Source organism: Bombus flavifrons, chromosome 14 (genome assembly GCF_040668555.2).
Source record: "Bombus flavifrons isolate JBK064 chromosome 14, iyBomFlav1_principal, whole genome shotgun sequence".
Classification (NCBI taxonomy): domain Eukaryota; kingdom Metazoa; phylum Arthropoda; class Insecta; order Hymenoptera; family Apidae; genus Bombus; species Bombus flavifrons.
This window is the reverse complement of record NC_138455.1, coordinates 12,327,721-12,347,942: the sequence shown is the minus strand read 5'-3', so window position 1 is coordinate 12,347,942 and position 20,222 is coordinate 12,327,721. Positions and strand designations below refer to the sequence as shown.

The following is a 20,222-nucleotide window of genomic DNA, read 5'->3' as shown; positions in this document are numbered from 1 at the left end:
TGCGATGTGCGATGGGAGAGCCGTTTCAGGAAAATATTCATAGCGAGTACACGATGTTTCACTTTCATTTGAACAGTTTATTCAGATAAAATATATCTTTTTAAATACATGCGACAAATTTCTGTCTCTACGCAGGTTACTTTTATCAGCTGTACACCAATATACAGTTTTTTCGTTAAGTACATAGCAAGTACATAGTATAGTATAGTGGAAGGAAAAATTACACTAGAACAATGACTAAAAGCAGGTCTTGGAAGTAGCGGATCGTTGTTTTTCCATAGGATAAGAATCTACCATACAGTAAATTGCGGTCCCTGTCTCACGAGGTTTCTGTAACAAACGGTCGTATTCTATTAATATCATTAATATATATTTCTGTTTTAATTAGGCTACAAATACGGTATTTGCTTACCTAATGAAAGAGCGTTTCCCGTAGAAAATGGATAATCCGTACATCGTACAAAGTCCAATTGTGAGTGCCTGACGGATAATTTCAAACGTAAACGTGTAATTCATGGAATTTCGTTGTTTTAGGAAGTCCGCGGCGCCTAAAATCTTCATCCTGGGCACGAAATCATTGCCGCGTGCTTCACTTTTCTCTCGTACCGTTAAGGAACGTGCATTGGCAGGGATCCTGGAAATCCGTTGTTGAGATCGGTCTCGTCTTCGAAGAACGGTTGAATCTTGGATCGATTGGCTTCGAGAACGAGAATCTCTATCCGCAGAGCGAATATCCCTTTCCACGGAGCGAGATCGTCCGATATCGTTTATAGATCTATCTGGAGAAATTGCCAGGGCTGCGCGTGCTTTGTCAGCAAATCTTTGTCCCTTCTGGCTAGAGCGAATGTCATTTCCAAGACGAGCAAGCATAGTGCCGGTTTCTTGAGATCTATCGGTGTCGAGTGTCTGTCGTACCGATCGTCTTGAGTTCAAGTCTCGCCGATCGATTCTCTGCCCTGTGAGACCACGTTCCACGAGTTGACGATCGGCTCTTTGTCTCATAAGTCGACGATCAGTTCCGGTTTCTCCGCGGGTTCGAGATTCGATGGACGTGGATCGCCTTTCCACGGCCAGTCGTCGTCGATCAGCCCTTTGTTCAATGAGTCGTGCGTTGGTTCTTCGTTCCACAAGTTGCCGATCAGCTCTAGCTTCTTCACGATTTTGAGATTCGATAGACGCGGATCGCCTTTCCCTGTGTCGTTGGTCGATGGTTCTGGCTTCTTTGCGGAATCGTGATTCAACGGGTGTGGTTCGCCTTTCCACGACGAGTCGGTTAGTTCCTCGTTCCATAAGTTGACGATCAGCTCTAACTTCTTCACGATTCTGGGATTCGATAGACGAGGATCGCTTTTCTCTGTGTCGTTGATCGATGGTTCTGGCTTCTTTGCGGAATCGAGATTCGACGGGCGTGGATCGCCTTTCCACGACGAGTCGGTTAGTTCCTCGTTCCATAAGTTGACGATCAGCTCTAACTTCTTCACGATTCTGGGATTCGATAGACGAGGATCGCTTTTCTCTGTGTCGTTGATCGATGGTTCTGGCTTCTTTGCGGAATCGAGATTCGACGGGCGTGGATCGCCTTTCCACGACGAGTCGGTCAGTCCTTTGTTCCATGAGACGTCGGTTAGTTCCTCGTTCCATAAGTTGACGATCAGCTGTAGCTCCTTCACGATTTTGAGATTCGATAGACGCGGATCGCCTTTCCCTGTGTCGTTGGTCGATCGTTCTGGCTTCTTTGCGGAATCGTGATTCAACGGATGTGGATCGCCTTTCCACGACGAGTCGGTTATTTCCTCGTCCCGTAAGTTGACGATCAGCTCTAGCTTCTTCGCGGTTCTGGGATTCGATAGACGCGGGTCGCCTTTCCCTGTGTCGTTGGTCGATGGTTCTGGCTTCTTTGCGGAATCGAGATTCGACGGGCGTGGATCGCCTTTCCACGACGAGTCGGTCAACTCTTTGTTCCATGAGACGTCGGTCGGTTCTTCGTTCCATGAGTCGACGTTCAGCTGTTTGGTCTGCGAGACGACGGTGAACCCTTTCTTCGCTAAGTCTACGATCCACACGTTGACGAACGACACGATTATCTCTCCGTTCCGCGAGTCTGGGATCGGCTCTAGCTTCTACACGGTTTTCAGATTCGACGGATGCAGATCGCTTTTCTGAGTTTCTTCTAGAATCCACGAACGACCGAGGTTCTGATCTTCGATCGTTGGACAAAGCCCTAACTCGTCGTTCCTTTGAGTAATTGCTGGTAATTTCAGATGCCCTGACAGGCGAAGATTCGCGTCGTTCGCGAGCCAAGTTCAGTCTGTTGTTTCTCTCTCGATCGAAATTGTCTACGGAACGTCTTAACGGTGTAACGAAAGAACGTCGTTGTCGTTCGTTTGTCCCCGCATTCGCACGACGATCCGATCGACTAACACTTTGTCGTTCGTCAGTCGCTTCGCGTTGTTCCATTCTGGTAAAAAATCTGTGATCTCGATGCAGTCTAGAGTCGCGTCTGATCGTCGTTTGGATACGATTTCGTCTATCCACGTTCCTCGGAGATGGTTCGTTCCTTTCTCGATGGGAATCGGCGTTAAAAGTCAGTCGTTCCATAGAGCGTTCACGAAGGTTTTCACGTTCTTGAGAATCGATTGCTCGCCTATTTACTCGACGACGCCTATCGGTGTCGGTAGACCTTTCGAGCAATCTTCGTTCAGCAAGATCCTGCGTAGTTCTGGAGTCGAGCGATCGAGCGATCTGCAGTCGGTTTGCAGAATCAGATACGCGTTTTGTACGATCTTGGATTCTATGTCTCGGTTCCACAGTACGTCTAGAATCGTATTCGATGTTGCTTCTCTGCCTGCCCTGTCTCTCCATTGTTCTCGTAAAGTCAGCTCGAGTTCGAGACCGTATCCTGGAGGCACGATCTAAGCTTCGTGATCGGGACACTCTGAGATCGGTTGGTACGAGGGAAATTCCGTAGTTTCTAGTTTGTTTGGTCGTCTTCGAAATCCTGGTCTGGTTTTGCTCGAAATTCGAGCAAGAAGGCATCTTGGTGAAAGGGCTCGAGTTCGGGCAGGCATCCACTCTGCGAGGAAGACGACGCAGATTTGGCGCAGTGTGTTTTACGATTCTAATAAGTTAGATGCTACGATCGTAAGAAACCGAACTCCAAGTTCTAAGATTCGAATAAACTAAATTCGAAATTTCTAATAAATTAAGTTGCAAATCTAACAAGGTAAAGATCGAATAAGCTGACTTTTAAGACTCTAATACGATAAATTGTAGATTTTTCAAAAATTCTAGTAAGCGATACGTTACTCGTGAGGAGCTTGATGTTTCAATTCAGGTCCCGCCAGGCTTCCTGCTCGGCCTTCCTTGTCCCTGGAGACGAGACCTAGCGTCAGGCAAGCGAGGGATACCACCAGAAGGCCGACATACTGCCAAGCTCGTACCGGCAATGCAACGTACCTCGTACGCCGCATTCTTAACGACAAAAGAAATTCTTCAACTTTAAAGAGGTTTCAAACACTTATACTCGCAATTTTATCTACATCCTACTTACTTGACTCTCGTTTTCGTAGTAGCTGGTTCGTACCGTTGCTTTTCGTTTGGAGTGGCCAGCGAAGTCTTCTTCGGAGGACTCCTCGTATTCTTTCTTAGAGAGCTCCAGAGAGCTACTGATGTCCTGTGCTCCGAGGAGCCGAGCTTTTATACTCGCAGAAACCCGCCGCAATTCGATATCGGTCCAATTCAATGCTTATCAGCACCGACCACATGGGACCTCGCGGGACATGGGTATCCCGATAGGTGAAAATCACCGTGAATGAAATCGGGTCGAGCACTATCGCAGACGCCTCCGTAATTGGTTAACCATCTGGAAAATTGCGAGCCCGAACACCTGCGTGGTAGCTGATATATCGGTTACCCGGTTGCCTTGTGGCTGAGCTTCAAAGCAGTCGCTACATCGATCACCAACAGTTTGAATCTCTCTTTACTCTAAGTGACAGGGGATGTTCGACAGCTTGGAAATTCCGAAAAATTTCGATTTCTGCATCAACTACGTCACTCTACCGATACAACTAATTAACGAAATTATCTTTTCTTCCGATAAGCAAGCGGTTTTACAACGGTGAAATCACTCCTCGAAGCATTTGCGAATGTCCATATTGTTGCAAGTAGCCACGTATCTATGAAACTCTGCAAGTTATGGAAAGTATTCAATTGGAAGTTTTATGGTTTCTGACACACCGTACATTGTAGCGGTAAGAATATTTCCGTAAAACCTTTTCTTTCTCTCTACTGTAATTATACTATACTTTTTTTTTTTTTTTTTAGCTCGTATTCGTCGTAGGTTTTACTAATAATTTTTTAATGAAAGGGATGGCAGTCTATGATAATACGCACAATGTTACAGTTTCTATAGACTGATTTATTTTTTTATACAAAATTCATATAAAATAGAGGGGAAAGGCTTGTAGCGCGAATACCTTATAAATAAGTGGATGGTATATTTACATTACATTACATTACATTATACATATATATTATATTATATTATATTTTTGTGCGTGTGTGGGCGTGTGTATACACATATACGTACACATACATACACACGAACATGCACACGCACGCACGCACGCACACACAGACACACACACACACGTACACACACATATGTTGGGCGGTGAAAATTTTTCCAAAATCTTGCCCTATCTATCCCTGCAGGCAGAGATATCGGCCTCGTAAATTATTGTTGCACGATATCGCTCGTTTCTAGCCTGTTTCGAACAGTGTCGAATAAGACGGATACGTTTGACCGTAGAATCAACGACGATCAAACAACGGACAATCAAACGTCTAATACGTATTTGACTTTAATTTTAGGAAACAACGATCGCCGTAACGAGAATCGTGAGAAGCGGCACGATGTCAAGGTACAAGGTCCTCGATGCACTGGATAGCATTGCCATTTCGCTGCACGTGGTTTCGTTCGTTTCTGGCAGTGCTGTGTAGTTTGGGAATGTTTGTATGTCAGCCGGCTGCAAAGAACATGTTAATCGATGATTAAAATCGACGAATAGCATAAATTTCACCTTTGAAAACCGCTGCTTGGATGGATGGATTTTATTCTATTCTATTATATCGTTGAAGAATGTTTTATAGAATAGAGACAGGTTGCTTGTACACCGAGATATCGAATGAGAAGGGATAAAAATTGGACGTACCAGAGCAAGCTTATCGTCCCTCTTCCTGCAAAATGTCATGTGCCTGCCGTGATACAGACTCTGTTCGATGGATCTAGCAAGAAGTTCCTCCGTCCAGGGTAGAGCCAGCATATGTTCGGCCAAAGTTCGACCTATCGAGACACGTGATCATCGTAGTCTTATATCAGTTATCGGTCACGATGATCGTCAGTTTGCTGGGAATAGGCGTTCGTATCGTTTACCTCTGAACTCCTCGGGTTCTTCGATGATCAACCGAGAGAAGACGTTATCGTTCTCGTTTTCCACCGTGTAATCCCTCATAGCCATCAAGGCAGACTTTGCCTCCCTTATAAGTTCTTCGTCTATTTCTTCGCTAGGCCTTGTAGCAGGGTAAATCGGAAGCTGTTGTTGACCAGTGGAAGGAATAGTCACGGCATCGGTCCTGCGAAACAAGCAAACGTGTAACAGATAAGAAGGTATGTAGAATATACGCTGCGCGCATCGTACGCACAAACTTTTACCGTTTGCTTACCTAGTTGTTAGGAACAGCTTCTCCAGGTGATCCATAGTAACGCCTTTGAAGCTGTACACGCCGAGAGTCTTGAACAGATGTTTCACCGGCGTCATACTGTAACAAGCTGCGAGTGGTGTTCTCGGATAATGTACCACGAAGGCCAGACACATTTCCTGAGATGCTGCGTATCCTCCCAAAGTAGGTTTCGTCCTGTCCAACGTGCCGTAAACACACTCAGCCAGCAATTCGTCTCCTGGAAGGACTTTCACCTCCTTCTCGAGAGTATGAGACTGTTGATACTCGAAATCAAAGTGGTTATCCTCGACTATCCTGGGTAATTCTTTGCCTTGGCGAATGTGTTTCAGACTCAAACGACGACCGGCCAAGTGAGAATGCAAGACCACCGAAACGATGTTCACTCCGCCTTCGGGGAACATCTGTAAGGGTAATTCGCAGTTTAAAAGTTTAGAAATGAACGGATGGAAGAAGCGTGTTATAATTATCGAAAGAGCGGCGTTTACGCACAGTGTTGGTACAATGAGGAGTACAGTAACCCGCCGTGGCGTATTCCTTTTGTTTCGGTGGAATCAGGTGAAGAGGACTAACAGCCACGCCAGCAACGAGAATTCCCGCTTCCTGAGGACGTAGGTTCGCAGTCAAGTGTAGACGTACTCCGCTGCTGTCTACCACCTTCTTCATATCCGGATTATTATAGTGCACTTCTAACATGTAATAAGAGCCTTCGGGATGTTCCGCGATGGGAATGCCGACGTGTTCCGGAAGCCATTCACCTGTGTCAAGACACATCGTATCTCTATACCGTACTATCTCGCTACTACTGTACGTAATCTCTGTACTAATCCGTGCTGTGCTTCTGATAATGGTAAAGACGATAATTTACGAGCTGTCGATAGTTGAAAAACTAGACGAATTTTGGATATCCCAGCCCGATTTTCTTAAACTTTCGATTTTGCCAACGTTCGATTCGATCGTTCTATCTAAATTACCGACTGTTGAATCTGCACTCGCGAGTTAAATAATCGAAATTGTCAAATAAATCTTATGCTCTGTTCTCTAGTGTACCTGTACTACCACGTGCCCAGGCAAGCACCGGCTGCAAGCACGATTCCCATTCTCGCGGCATCGTAGGACTGTAACACGGAGCTCCAACGATTCTCGCGTGTTGTCCCAAGATCGACAAAGTGGAGGCGCACTCGTACAATATAATATGATGAACCAAATCTTCGTTCTCCTTTTCCACGAGTGGCGTGTACTGAAATCAGAAGATGAACGTCGGTCGTTGCTCGATGTTTGCGCGTATCGTCCTATAGAGTTGATGTTTGTATCTGATATATCGATGACTGTATACGGTTGAGAGGATTCGAAGAAGCAGAAGAATCAATCGCGTGACGGGACAGTTTCGGAATATATCGGATCGAACCGCGTGTTCTTCTGCCGAGAAATCTTCTCAAGCGGATTGGCAATTGGCAATCGGGCAACGTTTCGGCCACGGAATGACATCATTCCGAGGCCCTTCTTTATTCTAATGACGTCCATCGACACGGTGCCATGTCCGGCACGGATGACCGTGATTCGTGAAGCACATACGAATCAGGCCCAACCTTACGACATTCCTCGGTACTCGCGTCGCGCACCAAATTTATTCCAAAACGAAGACGTATTTCGATAAATTTCGACGAATTTCAATTACTTACCCCGATCATATGGTGTTTCTCCTTGTGAGGTGCCTTGAAGATCTTGCACCAATAGGTGGTGTCTACGCTGTCTGAAACCGGAGGCTATGTATCAAGAAGAACACACAATTAATCACGATACAGGCATTCCGTTGCTCGGCAACGATCGATAATTAAGCTATCGGTCGTTTCACATTGAGCGTTTCCGCGTAGCAACGCTTGTGTACGAGAATTCTTCTTTGTCGAGAGGACAGAGTTAACGAGAAATTGTCGTTGATACAATTGTAAGTTAAACGCGATTGCCAGATTCCACTTACTTGATTCAATTTCACGTCCCAATGCTTGATATCCCGAGTGTGACGGGGAGGTGCATGAGGAGCCGCAGTCTTGAGTCTCAAAGCTCTACCTCCGCGCTTGTCACCGGGCCAAACAGCAGTATTTAGCTCAGGATCGCTGGAATGAAGCGCCCAGAGGACTCGAATCGTGTCTCCCTGCGATAGCGAGCGATAATTACTTTTTCATAGTGGTTCTGCTGCGCTTGGAATTGGAAGGGAGGCTCGGATATGGGAAATAGGCTGGTTGAGAAATATTTCAATGGGCTGGACGGCACGCTGGTTAGTCCCGCTGCGGATCGAGAATGGGAATCGTGGAGGAGACGCACGAGGGTCGCGGACGGCATGCTAAACGCCTAAATATCGCTGCGGGAATTCGACGTACCGTGGTCTAAGGGCCTGTTAAAGTCGCGGGCTGCCTTCGTGCCGGGCATAAATCGAAAAAGAATGGAGGCTCTCTCCGCGAATTCTACCAACGCTCTTGTCTCTACGTTGTAAATCTTCTCGGCTATTCCAAGTTCCCAGGCTCCGTCAGGTGGAATCGAATATCGGACAATTTGTTCTCCCGTCACTTGTAATCGCTCTTATTCTACTACTTATATGATTTTATTCCCATATCGCCATATACATCAGCGCCTTAGCCCCGTGCCCGTTGCCGCTTACCGCTGAATTTGCTTGGTCGAGATGCGTTTCGATCGCAACGATCGTATATCTTTGAACGACGGACCGACGAAGCAGCGGTCTCTGCGTTCGAATACAATCGTTTCGAGTACGATCGTTGCTATCGAAATTAATCGAATTAATCGGTACCCGATGGATTTTTTAATCTTGCCAATGTCTAGATTTTAATTAACCGTATACTCGTGTCCAGGTAGCGTAGCTCCGAACGAGGACAAGGAAAATAACGTAAAGGAAGGGTATCGTTTCTACGAATAGCAGAAAGAAACGAGGTACGATCGGCGGAAGAAAAGGATAAATCGACGAATGTCAGGACATGCCTGGTAAATCGTAAGATCGTGGCGCTGTTCGTGCTTGCAGCCTTACCGTGAGCCGATGATCCTGAGGGTCGCAGGTCTGCCAGTTTCGCGAGAAGATTACGCTCGTGTGAGTTTCGTTTTGCGAGCCCCCCAATACTTTGACATCCTGCGACGTGTCCGTGACCAGGGCCGCCTCTGGACCATCGATCCCGTGCGAGTCCTGAAAAACCAAAAGAAATTTGATTTGCCGATGGAACGAGACGGAGAGGTTTATCGGGTCAGGTGAGCGCCAGGTGTTTACACCGGACGACGAATCGAAGCTTTTTGTCAGGCTCGATTCGTTCCTCTCCACTTTCCGCACTTTCTCCTTTACTCTCTGCAGAGGTGCTCCTCCGCGGAATCGCGTTTACTCTTCGATGTGTACTCGATAATCGATGATGTAACGACGTTTATTGGCCTGTCAGATTCAAGCGACGTTCCGTTAAGTTAACGACATTCCGATGCATCGGATGCGCTCGAAGGAAACAACACCGTCAGCCGTGACGCCGACAACAATCGGAAGGGTGGCCGCGAGCGTTTGGGTCCGTTGGATTCCGATTATGGTTGGGCGGTAAAGTTTGTAAGAGGCCGAAGGGAAGTCCCCTTCCTGCTCTTAATGAATCGAAATAATTGGCCGAGCATCGTCACGCTCGTTGCGTATTTTGTAACGAGCACGTGCAAAGAGGAAGCGATAATAAAGTGGCGCGTCTCTCGAAAGAAAGAAGAAACAGGCCACGCGAAGAGAGAACGCAGCCGTTCGATCGCGGTGGCTTACCGTTCGTAAGATGGTTGTCGATGCTGTACGCTAATTGTTATATCGTACGTATCGTTTAACGGTAGTTCGGACCGCGTCTATAAAAATTTGATGCCGCGAAAATGAAACGCGTTAGCTGCTAAGGGAGAGGGACTCTGAAAATCTCGGTTTAAAATCGCGAGATTCCGTTGTCGCGTTCAGCGACGATGAACGCGTCAACGTGAATCCGAACGATCGATTACGAGCGTCTACTACTTTGGATTCGAACGAACTCGCCTGCCGATTTCCGATTAATTAGAATTATTAGCGGCTACGATTCGCCGTTGGGGCGGGCTTTCCGGGGTTAGAGCGCGTTCTCACGAGTTTCGCCGGGGGTTTTCTCATGGCAGCCGGATATTCTCATCGTCGCCGGGCTAATTAGCACGTAGCGTCGTCCGCGGCATTGCTAGACGGTGATTAAAAAAAGTCGGCGATTCCTCGGCGGCGGTCTCTCGATTCGATGGATCGACTCGTCGTTGCAACGTTTTAATTGCGGTAACTTATACGTGCCTGTCGGTGAACAGGAAAAGCGTCTTCTTCTTCTTCGACGTGGACCGTGTTTAACGGGCGGAACGGTTTGATCGTCGATTAAGAAAATTACGCAAACGGTGATAGAAGCTCGTGCCAATACCTGGCACTCGAACGATTTGTAAAGTAGGATCTCCGAGTATAGATCGAAAGACATCGACGCGTACTATCGAACGTCTAACTATTTGCGCGTGAATTTCTCGAAAAAAATGCATGCGCGTGTTGTAGAAAATATGTGGAAAGCTCGTTAGAGCTGTAACAACGACAACGACGACGACGACGACTTAATAACGATCGTCTGCTTCTATAAAGTGTTTTAGAGGCGTTCCGAAGGCGTTTGAATAATTTCGCCAGCCGTTCCTATCGCTCTGTGCGTACACTATCGTACGATATGCTATTGGCTCGTACTTGAAATCACGGTGATCGTTTCAGCGAATGCACAGGACCGATGGATCGGTAATCCGACTAGACAGAGCGGAGGAAAAACGTAACGAAGGATGAGAGTTGATTCCATTCCAGTCTTTCGAAAGAGTCGAATCGAGTCACCGATGCGTGGGAAAAGAGGCACACGTGCGTGGATGCGGAAAATTAATTCGGCGGATGTGACGTCATGGATCGGTACTCGCGTTTCCTGTGGCAGTCTTCCGAGAAACTTGGACGTTTCGGTACGTTGGAAAGTACGGCGCGAAGAGCCTTACATTTATTCTCGAACGACGAATGTTTGTTAAAAACGCGTTTCGCTGAACGGACAAACCAGCTGAACGAGGGAACCAGAAACGAAGAATCGGCGTCGTTTATCCGTACGATGATCTATCTTGAGAAATAGTTTCCGATCTATATACGCGTGGCAAAAAAGAAACGGTTCCCTTTTGTGCCCCCGGAGGAGTTGTGCCGCGGAGGACGACGCTGGTTCCCATGGGCCGGCAATTCCGAAGAAAAAGAGGCGCCACTAGGAGGACGATGCTTGCCAGGTGTTTTGGACGTACAGTCCTCCCTCCTTTTTCTCTCCCTTTCTTCCCTCTTCTTTCACACACCGTTTCACCAATATTCCTTTCCCTTTTTTCCCCTCCGTCCTTCTTACTCTTACTTACTCTTACTTTTACCGCCCTCTATACTTTTCTCCCTCCGACGGCTTTTCCATCTCGTTTCGATACTCGAACGAGAAACCCAGCCGCGTGCTCGGTTCCTCCGTTTGCTTCTCTCTTGCGCGTCTCCTCTACGCTGTCTCGCTTTCTCCTCCTTCTTTCCCTCTCGTCTTTCAGCTTCTCCTCGTTCTTTCTCTCTCCCCGTTGCTGTGCGACGGTTACCTTTCCTTTTCGTATAGTGGCTCTCCTTCCTTTTTACCACCTGGCAGAACAGCAGCTGGTAGCGCAAAGACGGTCCCTCGACGGGGATAAAGGGCCTTCCTATCGTTCTTAGGCAACTGCGAACAACCACCTACCGGTCTCTAAACAGACACGATCAACGGAACAGACCGGGCAAAATCGACGTCTTTCCTAATCGCTGGCGAAACAACGACGCGTCTCTTCGTTAACGCGAGTAAACAGTTTCCTCGAACGCGTGACGCTTGTACGGCCGATCAAAATGTGATCGTTGTTGGATAAGTCAATTTCGATGAGATCGATTTGAAGCTGGGATACGGTTTCGCGGTATTAGCTAATTAGCTAATTAGAGAATTGGACGATTCTCTTTAGAAAGTTGAAGCAAAAATATAGAAACGGCAGATTCTGCCTCGGTCGCTGCTTTACGTTTTAAAGAAAATGTCATAACCAGTTTGGTTTGGATCGTAATCGTATCTAGATATTTATGGAAACATCAGAGTCAGAGAGCGCTATTCGTCGCGGAATAGCAAAAGTCTCGAGTTTTCTGCTTCGCCGTTTAACTGGTCCAGAATTCTTTCTCACGAGAATGGTAACGGATGGAAACTCCTCGCGAGAGGCAAAGAGCTTCTGTAAATTCCATCGAACGACATCGAATCGAGTCTTTGCTGGCGACGTTGACTCGGAATTTATTCTCGTAAAAACTGACAGCGGGGAAATAACGAAAGACAAAAAGCTCTTAAAAGCTGGAACGAGATGGAGCAAAGTTTTCCCGTAGCACAGGTTCGGAATTCGTTCTCGTAAAGTACGTGGTACGTATAGTAGCCAGTTTGCAACGTGTCGCAGTCACGGTACGAGCCGATCCGGTTCTCGCGTGTCTTGGTCTTGGCAAGAACACGCTGTTACGCGCAATTACGCTCGATGACGCGTTATAGCTGGTCGTGGTTCTCTTTACGCGCCTATCCGCGTATAATAACAATCGGCGAACGAAAACACTGTCAGGGGTGAGAATGTTCGCGAGTGCATGGAAATCTTGGCGATCTTTGCGCTTCTCTCTCGTTCTTGCCGTTGATCGATGCCGAATTCGTGTTTGTATCATTCGATCGATTGGACACTCGCACAGTCGCAACAGATTTCCAGCCATGAAAATAGACAAAATGAGAAATATACCGATTTCTTGGAATCTGTTCGCCTGGTTTATCATCTTTCCAAGTTAATTGCCACTCGGATAGCTGAAAAGTATCATGTAGCTATTTTTTATCTTGTTTATAGGGGGAATTGGAATAAACTCGAAGAGCTGAAGAAGCCCGAATCCGGTGGCAAATCGAGTTTCATGAAAATTCGTGCTCCGAAGTGTCTTTCGATCGCCTGTGGCAAGAAAGGCAGCCACGTGCTGGAAGAGGGGCTGACCGTGAAAGAGGTGAAAAGCGGCGACAAAAAGAGAATGACCTACGAACTTTGCTTTACGTTTGCGTCATATTGCGTCATATGCGGAGGTTCGATCCGTAAAATATTCTCCATATGCTCGGTTAAAATCCCACTTGGCTACTCGACGGCGAGAGTAGAGCGACGATTCGCTTCTCGGTCTAGACAAAGCGGTAAAACCAAGCTGCCGCAAAGGCAACGAAATATGACTGTAAACGATAGGTGGTACCTCGAGGCTACTTTCTCCGAGTTTAACGAGTTTTTCATCGATTTGTTGAACCTGGATGCGCTTTCTTGCATAAGAATCTGTCAATCGACGATATCGGTTGCGATCGATCAAGTTACTCGTTAGAGATTCGGCTTGGGTTTCCATTTTTACGATTTTCCCATTTTCCCGGAGTCAAGCGGTAATTTGTAACTCGTAACAATTGTAACACGACATATTCGTGGTGATTCGAGTGATCACGAGGGGCTATAATTACGAAACACCGATACTTTCTCGTCTTATTTGCGTATACAGGTTTACAAAGCTGCGGAGCGGCAGAGCTCGAAGACGAAGAAGTTGGATCGGAAACAAACGAAAACTGGTTGGCGGCGGGTGAAAAAAGACGAGCAGGATATGTCGAAGATAATGAGAAAAAGATCACGGCGAAAGAGGAGAGAGGAGAATGTGTGCGTCCGTCTATGCACCGAGTTGGTCTCAGGCTGAGCCTGTTGCACCGCGAGATGGACGGATCGCAGATTACCTGCGTTTCAGATTCACTTTGCGAAACGTGCTTCCCTGTCTCTAATAAATTACCATGGTGATCGTCGTACGTGCACATGCCGTGGCTCGCGGTGAATAATTTAGCAATTGTCGAATTTTCTCCAGTTTGCGTTCCAACGTACGATACAAGGAGGAGACGAGACGAACAAAAGTCGACCGAAGTTCGTTATACGAAATTCGAAATAGCAGAAGCTTAATACGCGTAGTACGTAATAAGAAGACGAAGTAAAAGGAGGAATTATCGTGGCCTTTGTTTCTCGGTAAACGAAAGCTGCAGCTTTTCCTTTCTCTTCTCTTCTAAGGAAATACCATTCGAAGGAAATGTAAAGCCGCTGCGGTGTCCGTGTTGCCGCAAATCCGCCATTTCTAAGAGTTAGAAGGCAAAGAGAGCAGGTTCGATCTGTTTCTCGTAGCTTGTTCGTTCGCTTTTTCTTATCGTTGCATTGCAGAAACTTAACATCGTTTCTCGACACGCGTTCGAAGATTCGAGGGGCGAGAGGTATCGCGCGTCGGCCGATTCTCGTTCGAGCCAGCCAGCACCGCCGGTCTTCGTCTTTCTTCGCAACGATGCTCAAAGATTCGCGTAGCCTCCCCCCGCCGATGTCTGGAGGCCTTGACTGGGGGACCCTTTGGAACCAACTGCCAGGACACGACATACCTATGCCCCCTGAGAAGGGGCCTCTTCTTACACACCTTCGTGCTTCCTCGTGTGTTCGTCACGTATTCAGTCACGCAACCTTTCGCACACTTTCACCTGCCGCCTGTACCCAGCGTATACGTGTTTCTCTTTCTGCATCCGTGTATTCCGTATCGGCCGTGTACCATTGCCTGTGGCACGATTTGCCTGCGGGCTGTTGGCGTATTCGAATTTACGCGGGCTTCATTTTGTATCTGCCGCGTGAAAGACGGTTCTCGTCCGAACAAACGGCAAATTATTTGTTTAAATATTCGATGACCGATAGAAGTTGCCGATAAACTCCGACTAAATCGCCTCTGATAATTTGCTAATACGATCGGTGTCCGTTCGTATCGTCGAACGTTTCATCTATATCCGCGAATGTTTTAACAGCTCTCTAGATATCACCTTTATAAATCGAAAAATACAGGAAAATCATAAGGTTATAAAGGCTGTTTTCGACATTTATCTCGCAATTTACCGTGATTGTCGCGCGTTATTCGATAAACGCGCGACAATTTGTATATTCCTCTTTACATTGTCTCCAAACTTTGTCGATATACGAGCGATATAGTGGCGCGTCGATGTGTGGGAAATTTGTTTATTCGTCTAATTCTTTCTTCGTTTTCAGATATTCCCATCGAAATTCGTCGAGTCATGGAATTGACAAGCGGTCAGGTTCGCCGGTGGATTTCGAATTCGTCGAGGTGGAAGAGGCGAGAGAAGGCGAATCGAAGAGAGGAAGAGAGAGAGAGAGAGAGAGAGAGAGCGGACAAAAAGGCCTCTCGCTGCCCTCGCCGGACGTAAATTTATCACGACTTTATCTCGTCCGGCGGAACCACGTTCGTTAATTTTGTAGCAACGGCGTGCCGTTCGGACTCCCGCGTCCGTCCCACCTGCGTGGCTGCGTTTTGCCCGTTTCTTCTCCCTTTGTCAGCCTTGGTCCTCGCGGATAAATATCGAGTAAATGGAGCCGAGAAATTTCACCTTTCCGTCGAGAAATTTTCGCTCGGCTGGTTTGCGTTTCACTGGTAATTTCGGCGTTTTTCACCGGGCCATTCTTCGATTCGAGATCTTCGATTCGATTGTTCGAAGATCGCGAGGGCAGGTTCGCGTGGTGGCCGCGTTTGAACCAACGTTGTAGCACACCTCGGAGAATGGATATAAATTTAATTAAAGATTAGGAATTCGAAGAAGCCGCGCGCAAAGGGAGAAAAAAGGGTGGAGCAGGTTTCGATAACCAGTTCCTTTTTAATCCCTTCGTTGCGTGGTTCTCCGAATGGAAACTCCAATGTTCGTCGGAGCATGGGGATACTCGAAATTACAAGAAAGCAAGCAAAGTCCGTGTAAGAGAGTCGTTTCGATCGATAATTCGCGCGTAGATGTCACGCTATTTCCGAAGCAAAGGTACCACGTGCCGCGATCCAAAGGGAAAAGAGAAATGGAAACGGAAACGAAAATCCTACGAGAGGGCGAATATCGTGTTCGTTGGTTTTTCCAGGTTGGTTGTTACGGATTACGCGAGGAGAGAAGGTATTCGACCGGGATCTCCCATGACGCGTTAATTAAACGAACCTCGTTAATACGGATCGTGCGACTAAAACGAAACCACGAGCATGGGGATCCCTTCGCAGAAGGATTCGGTGGTTTGGACGGGACGGAGGAGAGGCGAGAGGCCGATACCTCGGCTCGCGATACCCCCTTTTGCTGCTTCTTTTTCTCCTCGTCCTTCTCTCAGCTCCGCAGATCTTTCGGACTGCTGTTTCGACCTCCCCCTCTTAATCTTCCTTTAATTTCCTAGCTTTTCGTTTCTTCCCTTCCTTTTTTACCTGCCCTCTCGTCCTTTTACCTTTCCTCTCTTGCCTTCCTCTTGCTCCTCCGGTTCGTCGTCGTCCTTTCGAATACCTCTCCACCTGCGCTACTCCTCTTTCATTCGCCAGCTCTCGATTCACACGGCTGATACGAAAGCTTTTAACGCTTGTCGGTATTTGCGACGACGATTTACACGATCCGTTTAATCGATCGCAGAAGCGCCGTCTCGAAAGCGCGGCGAAAATAGAAATCTAGGATCGCGTTCCGATAAGAAGAAAACGAGTTCTTCCCACGCGGCTAGCGCCGACGTTCGCAGACTTTCCCGTTGGCCGCTCCACTATTCTCTCACGCGTCCTAATCACCGTCTCGCTATGCCGATCGATCGTTGGAAGCACGATCGCGCAAAGGCTACGGGAAGAGACGAAGGAAGAGAGGACACGGGTAAAAGGAAGATCGGAGACGATCGATCACAGGTCCGAATACCTTTGGCGATGACCGATGATCGAGACGGGACGCGGCAGCACTCACCAGCAGATTGACGGTGCCCGTGTGATCGTCCACCCAAGCCAGCAGAATATCAGCTCCCTTCATGTGGTTTTTCTCGTTGAATCCGATGCCGACGTATCCCAAGGTCTTGGCGATCACCTTGAAGGTGACCATCTGCTCGTCCGAAGGATCCCACTCGAGGATAACTTCTCCGTCGTCGTCGAGTATCTCGCGTCTGGTGAACCTCGGTTGCTCGATGCTTCTTCGGGGTCGATCGTCTATCGTCTCCTCGGCGCCGGTGTACTTGGACGCGCGTAACAGCTTCGCCAATTTGTCCATCGGCGGTATGTACTTCTTCGGAACTCGACTGTCTCGCCACTTTGGACTTCTCTTCGAGACAGGATCGTCGAAGAGGTTGTTCGCTCCGCCGGCACCGATCTCCTCCATCGTCTCGAATTGAGAATTCTCGTCTGTTTCGACGTCGTCCTGCAAATCTACGGTCCGAGTGGTGTCCTCCCGAGACTCCGCCGTCGGATTCTCGTCATCGATCGGCCGTTCGTCGAACGGTGCTGTATCGTTGCCGGACGACCGCGTCGATTCTCCGTTAGAGACGTCGATGTCGAACGCGTTCGCGGTTTCGTTGATCCGCAGCGTGGACGCGGTCGTCGTTTCTTCGGATTCTCCGGCGACGTCGAGTATCCGACCGGTGTTGTTCACCAACTCGTGTTGATCCGGCTCCAGGTTTTCTTCCCTCGAATTGGCAAAGTCCAGCCCGTCCTCCTTGTAGGGGATCTTCCTTCTCGCCTTCCATCGCGCGTACCACTCTTTATCCACGTCCAGCCGTTGTTTCTTCAACGTACCTACTCTGAGAAGCGCCTGCTCCTCTCCGAGACTTCTCTTTATCCTGGATACGACGTCCTTCGGACGATGCCTGTTCCTGTAGGCCAAGGTCCTCATGGTCTCGTCCATGTGCTGCACGTACAGATCCAACAAATCGCACCTGGCCATGCAGCAGAGGCTCGACACCGCGATTAGCCTAAGTATCAGCATCTTCCTTCGTTTCCTCTTCTTCTTCTTCTTCTTCGTTCGCTCGTCTCTCTGTGAACCTTCATACGATCGTCGAGTGCCCACGTTCTCTCTCGATCTTCGCCTCTAGTTTCTTCGCGACCTCCCGCCCATACGAGGCTTCCTTCTCGTTCAAATTCACTCAGCCAATTAGCGACTCCACATCATCGATCGTAGTCGCGAACTTTCGAATTTCCAAAGTGCTTTCAAATTCGAGCTCCCTTTCAAAGTTCTACGTTCTTCGCATTCACCGACATATCCAAACACTGGCGTCCGTTTCTCTTCAAAAATTCGTCACCACGCTCTTCCGAAACGCACGACCGAACAATTCTCTCTCGTTGCTCTGGTGTTACGCGAACGACAGTTGTGCCGGGACTAATTTAAGCGCGCGGCTGCTGTTGCCCCTGCGGACGCTTGCAGCTGCTTACCTGAGCCGGTCCCCTTCCTGGGGCCCTTATTCAGGCCCGTACTACCGCTTCTCCCGACCCCTTCCCTTGTCGTCGTTCCTAACTTCGCCGAGCCACACTCTCTCAATTTCCAATTCGCATCGCGTTTCCGCTTTTTTCCGCCAATTTGTTCGCCGGCAGATCAGCGGATCGCGGAAGACCGCGACCGCGATAACGCGTCAAAGTACGCGTGTTCGCAGCCAGAACCGATGGCGTGTGGCGGCCTTTAAACGCTTCCACGACGGCCTTAAGACGCTAAGAAGACGCTGGGAGAAAGCAAAAGGAGCTTCTCCTCTTCTTCTTCCTCCTCCTCCTCCTCCTCCTCCTCCTCCACGACTGCACGATTTCTCGAGAAACGTTTATTCTATCGGCGATAAGAAGCGGTAAAGACGAGTTTCGGTAAAAGCGGACATTTTTCTAGAAACGTTGCCCTTCTGGCTTCTTCCTTCCGTTCGAGGGCTTTCGGCTCGAAACTTTCGAGCGATCGCTTTCCAGCTATTGCTTTCGAGCGATTAGTTTCGGCCGACTACTTTCCGCCGATTTCTTTCGAGTCGATGAGGCAGGAAACGGGAAGATGGCGATGGCAAGGTCTGCCACTGTTTCCTGCGGAAGTCTTTTTTCTCAAACCGGAGACGCGTTTATCGGTGGTGGTGTTCCAGAAAGAAACCGGGGAGGGGGGCGGGGGGATGCGAAAACAACTGCGGCAGATGTGAACTCGTGGCACGCGCCCTTCTGTTTTACAGTGGTGCTCACCCTGTTCCCATAGAAATTTCCCGAGTTTCCAATCTCTACGCTGATGACGTTTTTCTATCGCGATATCGTTGTTACATCCTGCATTGTACGCTATCTGATTCGTTGATACTCGTCGGTCGGGCAACGCTTTTTCTTCGTCCCGTAAGCAGCTAACGTCATGTCGGATGCCGATTTAAAATAGCTCGTCTACTTATCAACGAGCGTATAAAAGGCATTGTGATTTGCAAAGCGTGCGCACGCGAGTCCCAAGCCAACTGTATCAACTTACTATTTCCTGCCATTGACATCGAAACTTTATACTCGACAGAAGACACGAGAGAAGCAAGGGTTACCGATCTTGTCCGTTGGTCGGATCGGTTCCACGCTCTTCGTCGCGAAAACTACCTACGCATTAATTCTCCGGCGCGTCTACGTAAATTAAATTAGATCCAAATAACACGCACAACTAGCAATTAGCTAATTGGCTGCGAAGAAAACGCAAATCGAATCGTCGAACGAATCGAAACGCTCCGAAAGCGGTTTCAACGGAACCGATCTTTCGCTTTTCTTCCTCGCGGCTCCTCGATGCTCCTCGATGCTCCTCGATTCGACGTTCAAGGGCGGGAAATCGGCGGAGCAATGGAGCAATCGGTCTTCGGTTTTCCCGGAATTTCTATCGGTCAGGTATCGTTTATTGTAACGAGGAATTCCTTTATGCGAAAAAGGATGCGACACCACTCTGACCGCGTTATTTCTTTGTTCGCAGGAATCCGAGGATCGATCGGGATTCCTGCCAAAACTAACCTTTCGTTTTCTATAAGGATAAATTGCGGATTCTCGTTGTCCGGCGACGAGAGGATGCTCTCTGCTTCGCAAGACGAATCAGAGTTTGGAGAATCGAGGAGCTGTTGAGCGCGCGCGACAGAGAATTAAAGTTGGATGAACGGCTGCCACTTTGTATTTTGTATTCCACCGGCGAATTTACTCCTCCGAGTCGTCCTCCACGTGGATTATTTACGAAAGGAGACGCGGTATCGGGTCGGAAATCTCGTCGTCCTGGGAAAAACCGATGCCTCGCGATATGTACCGAGCATAAGAAGCGACCTCCGCGCCTCTGTTCGCGATACAAGCTCGATCCATCGCCGATTCTCGGCTCGTTTCTTTCTTCCCATTGAGATTCGCATCGACAATCGCTCGGAAACCTTTTACAGTTACTATCGATAACTTACAGATAACGACCATTTCATTCAGTTTCTCGCTGTTCATACCGCCGTTTCTCCATCCTTCCACTCTGTCTTCCACTCTGATATCGTCGATCCTTAAAACTTGAGATACACCGGGAAAGGTACGCGCGATCGCCACGTTCACCTGTCGCGTGCCAAGCTACGCACCTGCTTAACTAACTTTCCTTCTCTTCGAGGGTCCT

At 48.2% G+C, this 20,222-nt stretch overlaps 2 protein-coding genes and 1 long non-coding RNA gene across 4 annotated transcripts; 1 reads left to right on the top strand and 2 right to left on the bottom strand.

The window, feature by feature from the left end:
- Positions 1–56: 56 nt before the first annotated feature.
- Positions 57–3,670, bottom strand: LOC138186614 (trichohyalin-like). Its single transcript, XM_069126655.1, has 4 exons — positions 3,551–3,670; positions 3,307–3,471; positions 413–3,073; positions 57–330 (listed from the first exon to the last, which is right to left on the bottom strand). Exons 2-4 carry the CDS (start codon positions 3,468–3,470, stop codon positions 291–293), a joined length of 2,865 nt encoding a protein of 954 aa, XP_068982756.1. The 5' UTR covers position 3,471; positions 3,551–3,670; the 3' UTR covers positions 57–290.
- A 1,124-nt stretch (positions 3,671–4,794) lies between these two features.
- Positions 4,795–17,824, bottom strand: LOC138186615 (MOXD1 homolog 1). 2 transcript variants are annotated; one of them, XM_069126657.1, is made up of 11 exons: positions 17,660–17,824; positions 16,596–17,616; positions 8,777–8,929; positions 7,718–7,891; positions 7,422–7,505; positions 6,790–6,979; positions 6,232–6,497; positions 5,725–6,143; positions 5,435–5,634; positions 5,214–5,344; positions 4,795–5,027 (listed from the first exon to the last, which is right to left on the bottom strand). In XM_069126657.1, the coding sequence occupies exons 2-11, from the start codon at positions 17,601–17,603 to the stop codon at positions 4,869–4,871; spliced, it is 2,784 nt and encodes a 927-aa protein (XP_068982758.1). In that variant the 5' UTR covers positions 17,604–17,616; positions 17,660–17,824; the 3' UTR covers positions 4,795–4,868. The 2 variants fall into 2 exon arrangements, with proteins under 2 accessions (XP_068982758.1, XP_068982757.1); XM_069126656.1 differs by having other exon boundaries at positions 16,596–17,824.
- LOC138186616 (uncharacterized) lies at positions 5,529–8,868 on the top strand. The gene is made up of 5 exons (XR_011174932.1): positions 5,529–5,668; positions 5,729–5,988; positions 6,072–6,354; positions 8,608–8,682; positions 8,771–8,868. It is a non-coding gene; the product is annotated as an uncharacterized LOC138186616 (long non-coding RNA).
- Positions 17,825–20,222: the final 2,398 nt, after the last annotated feature.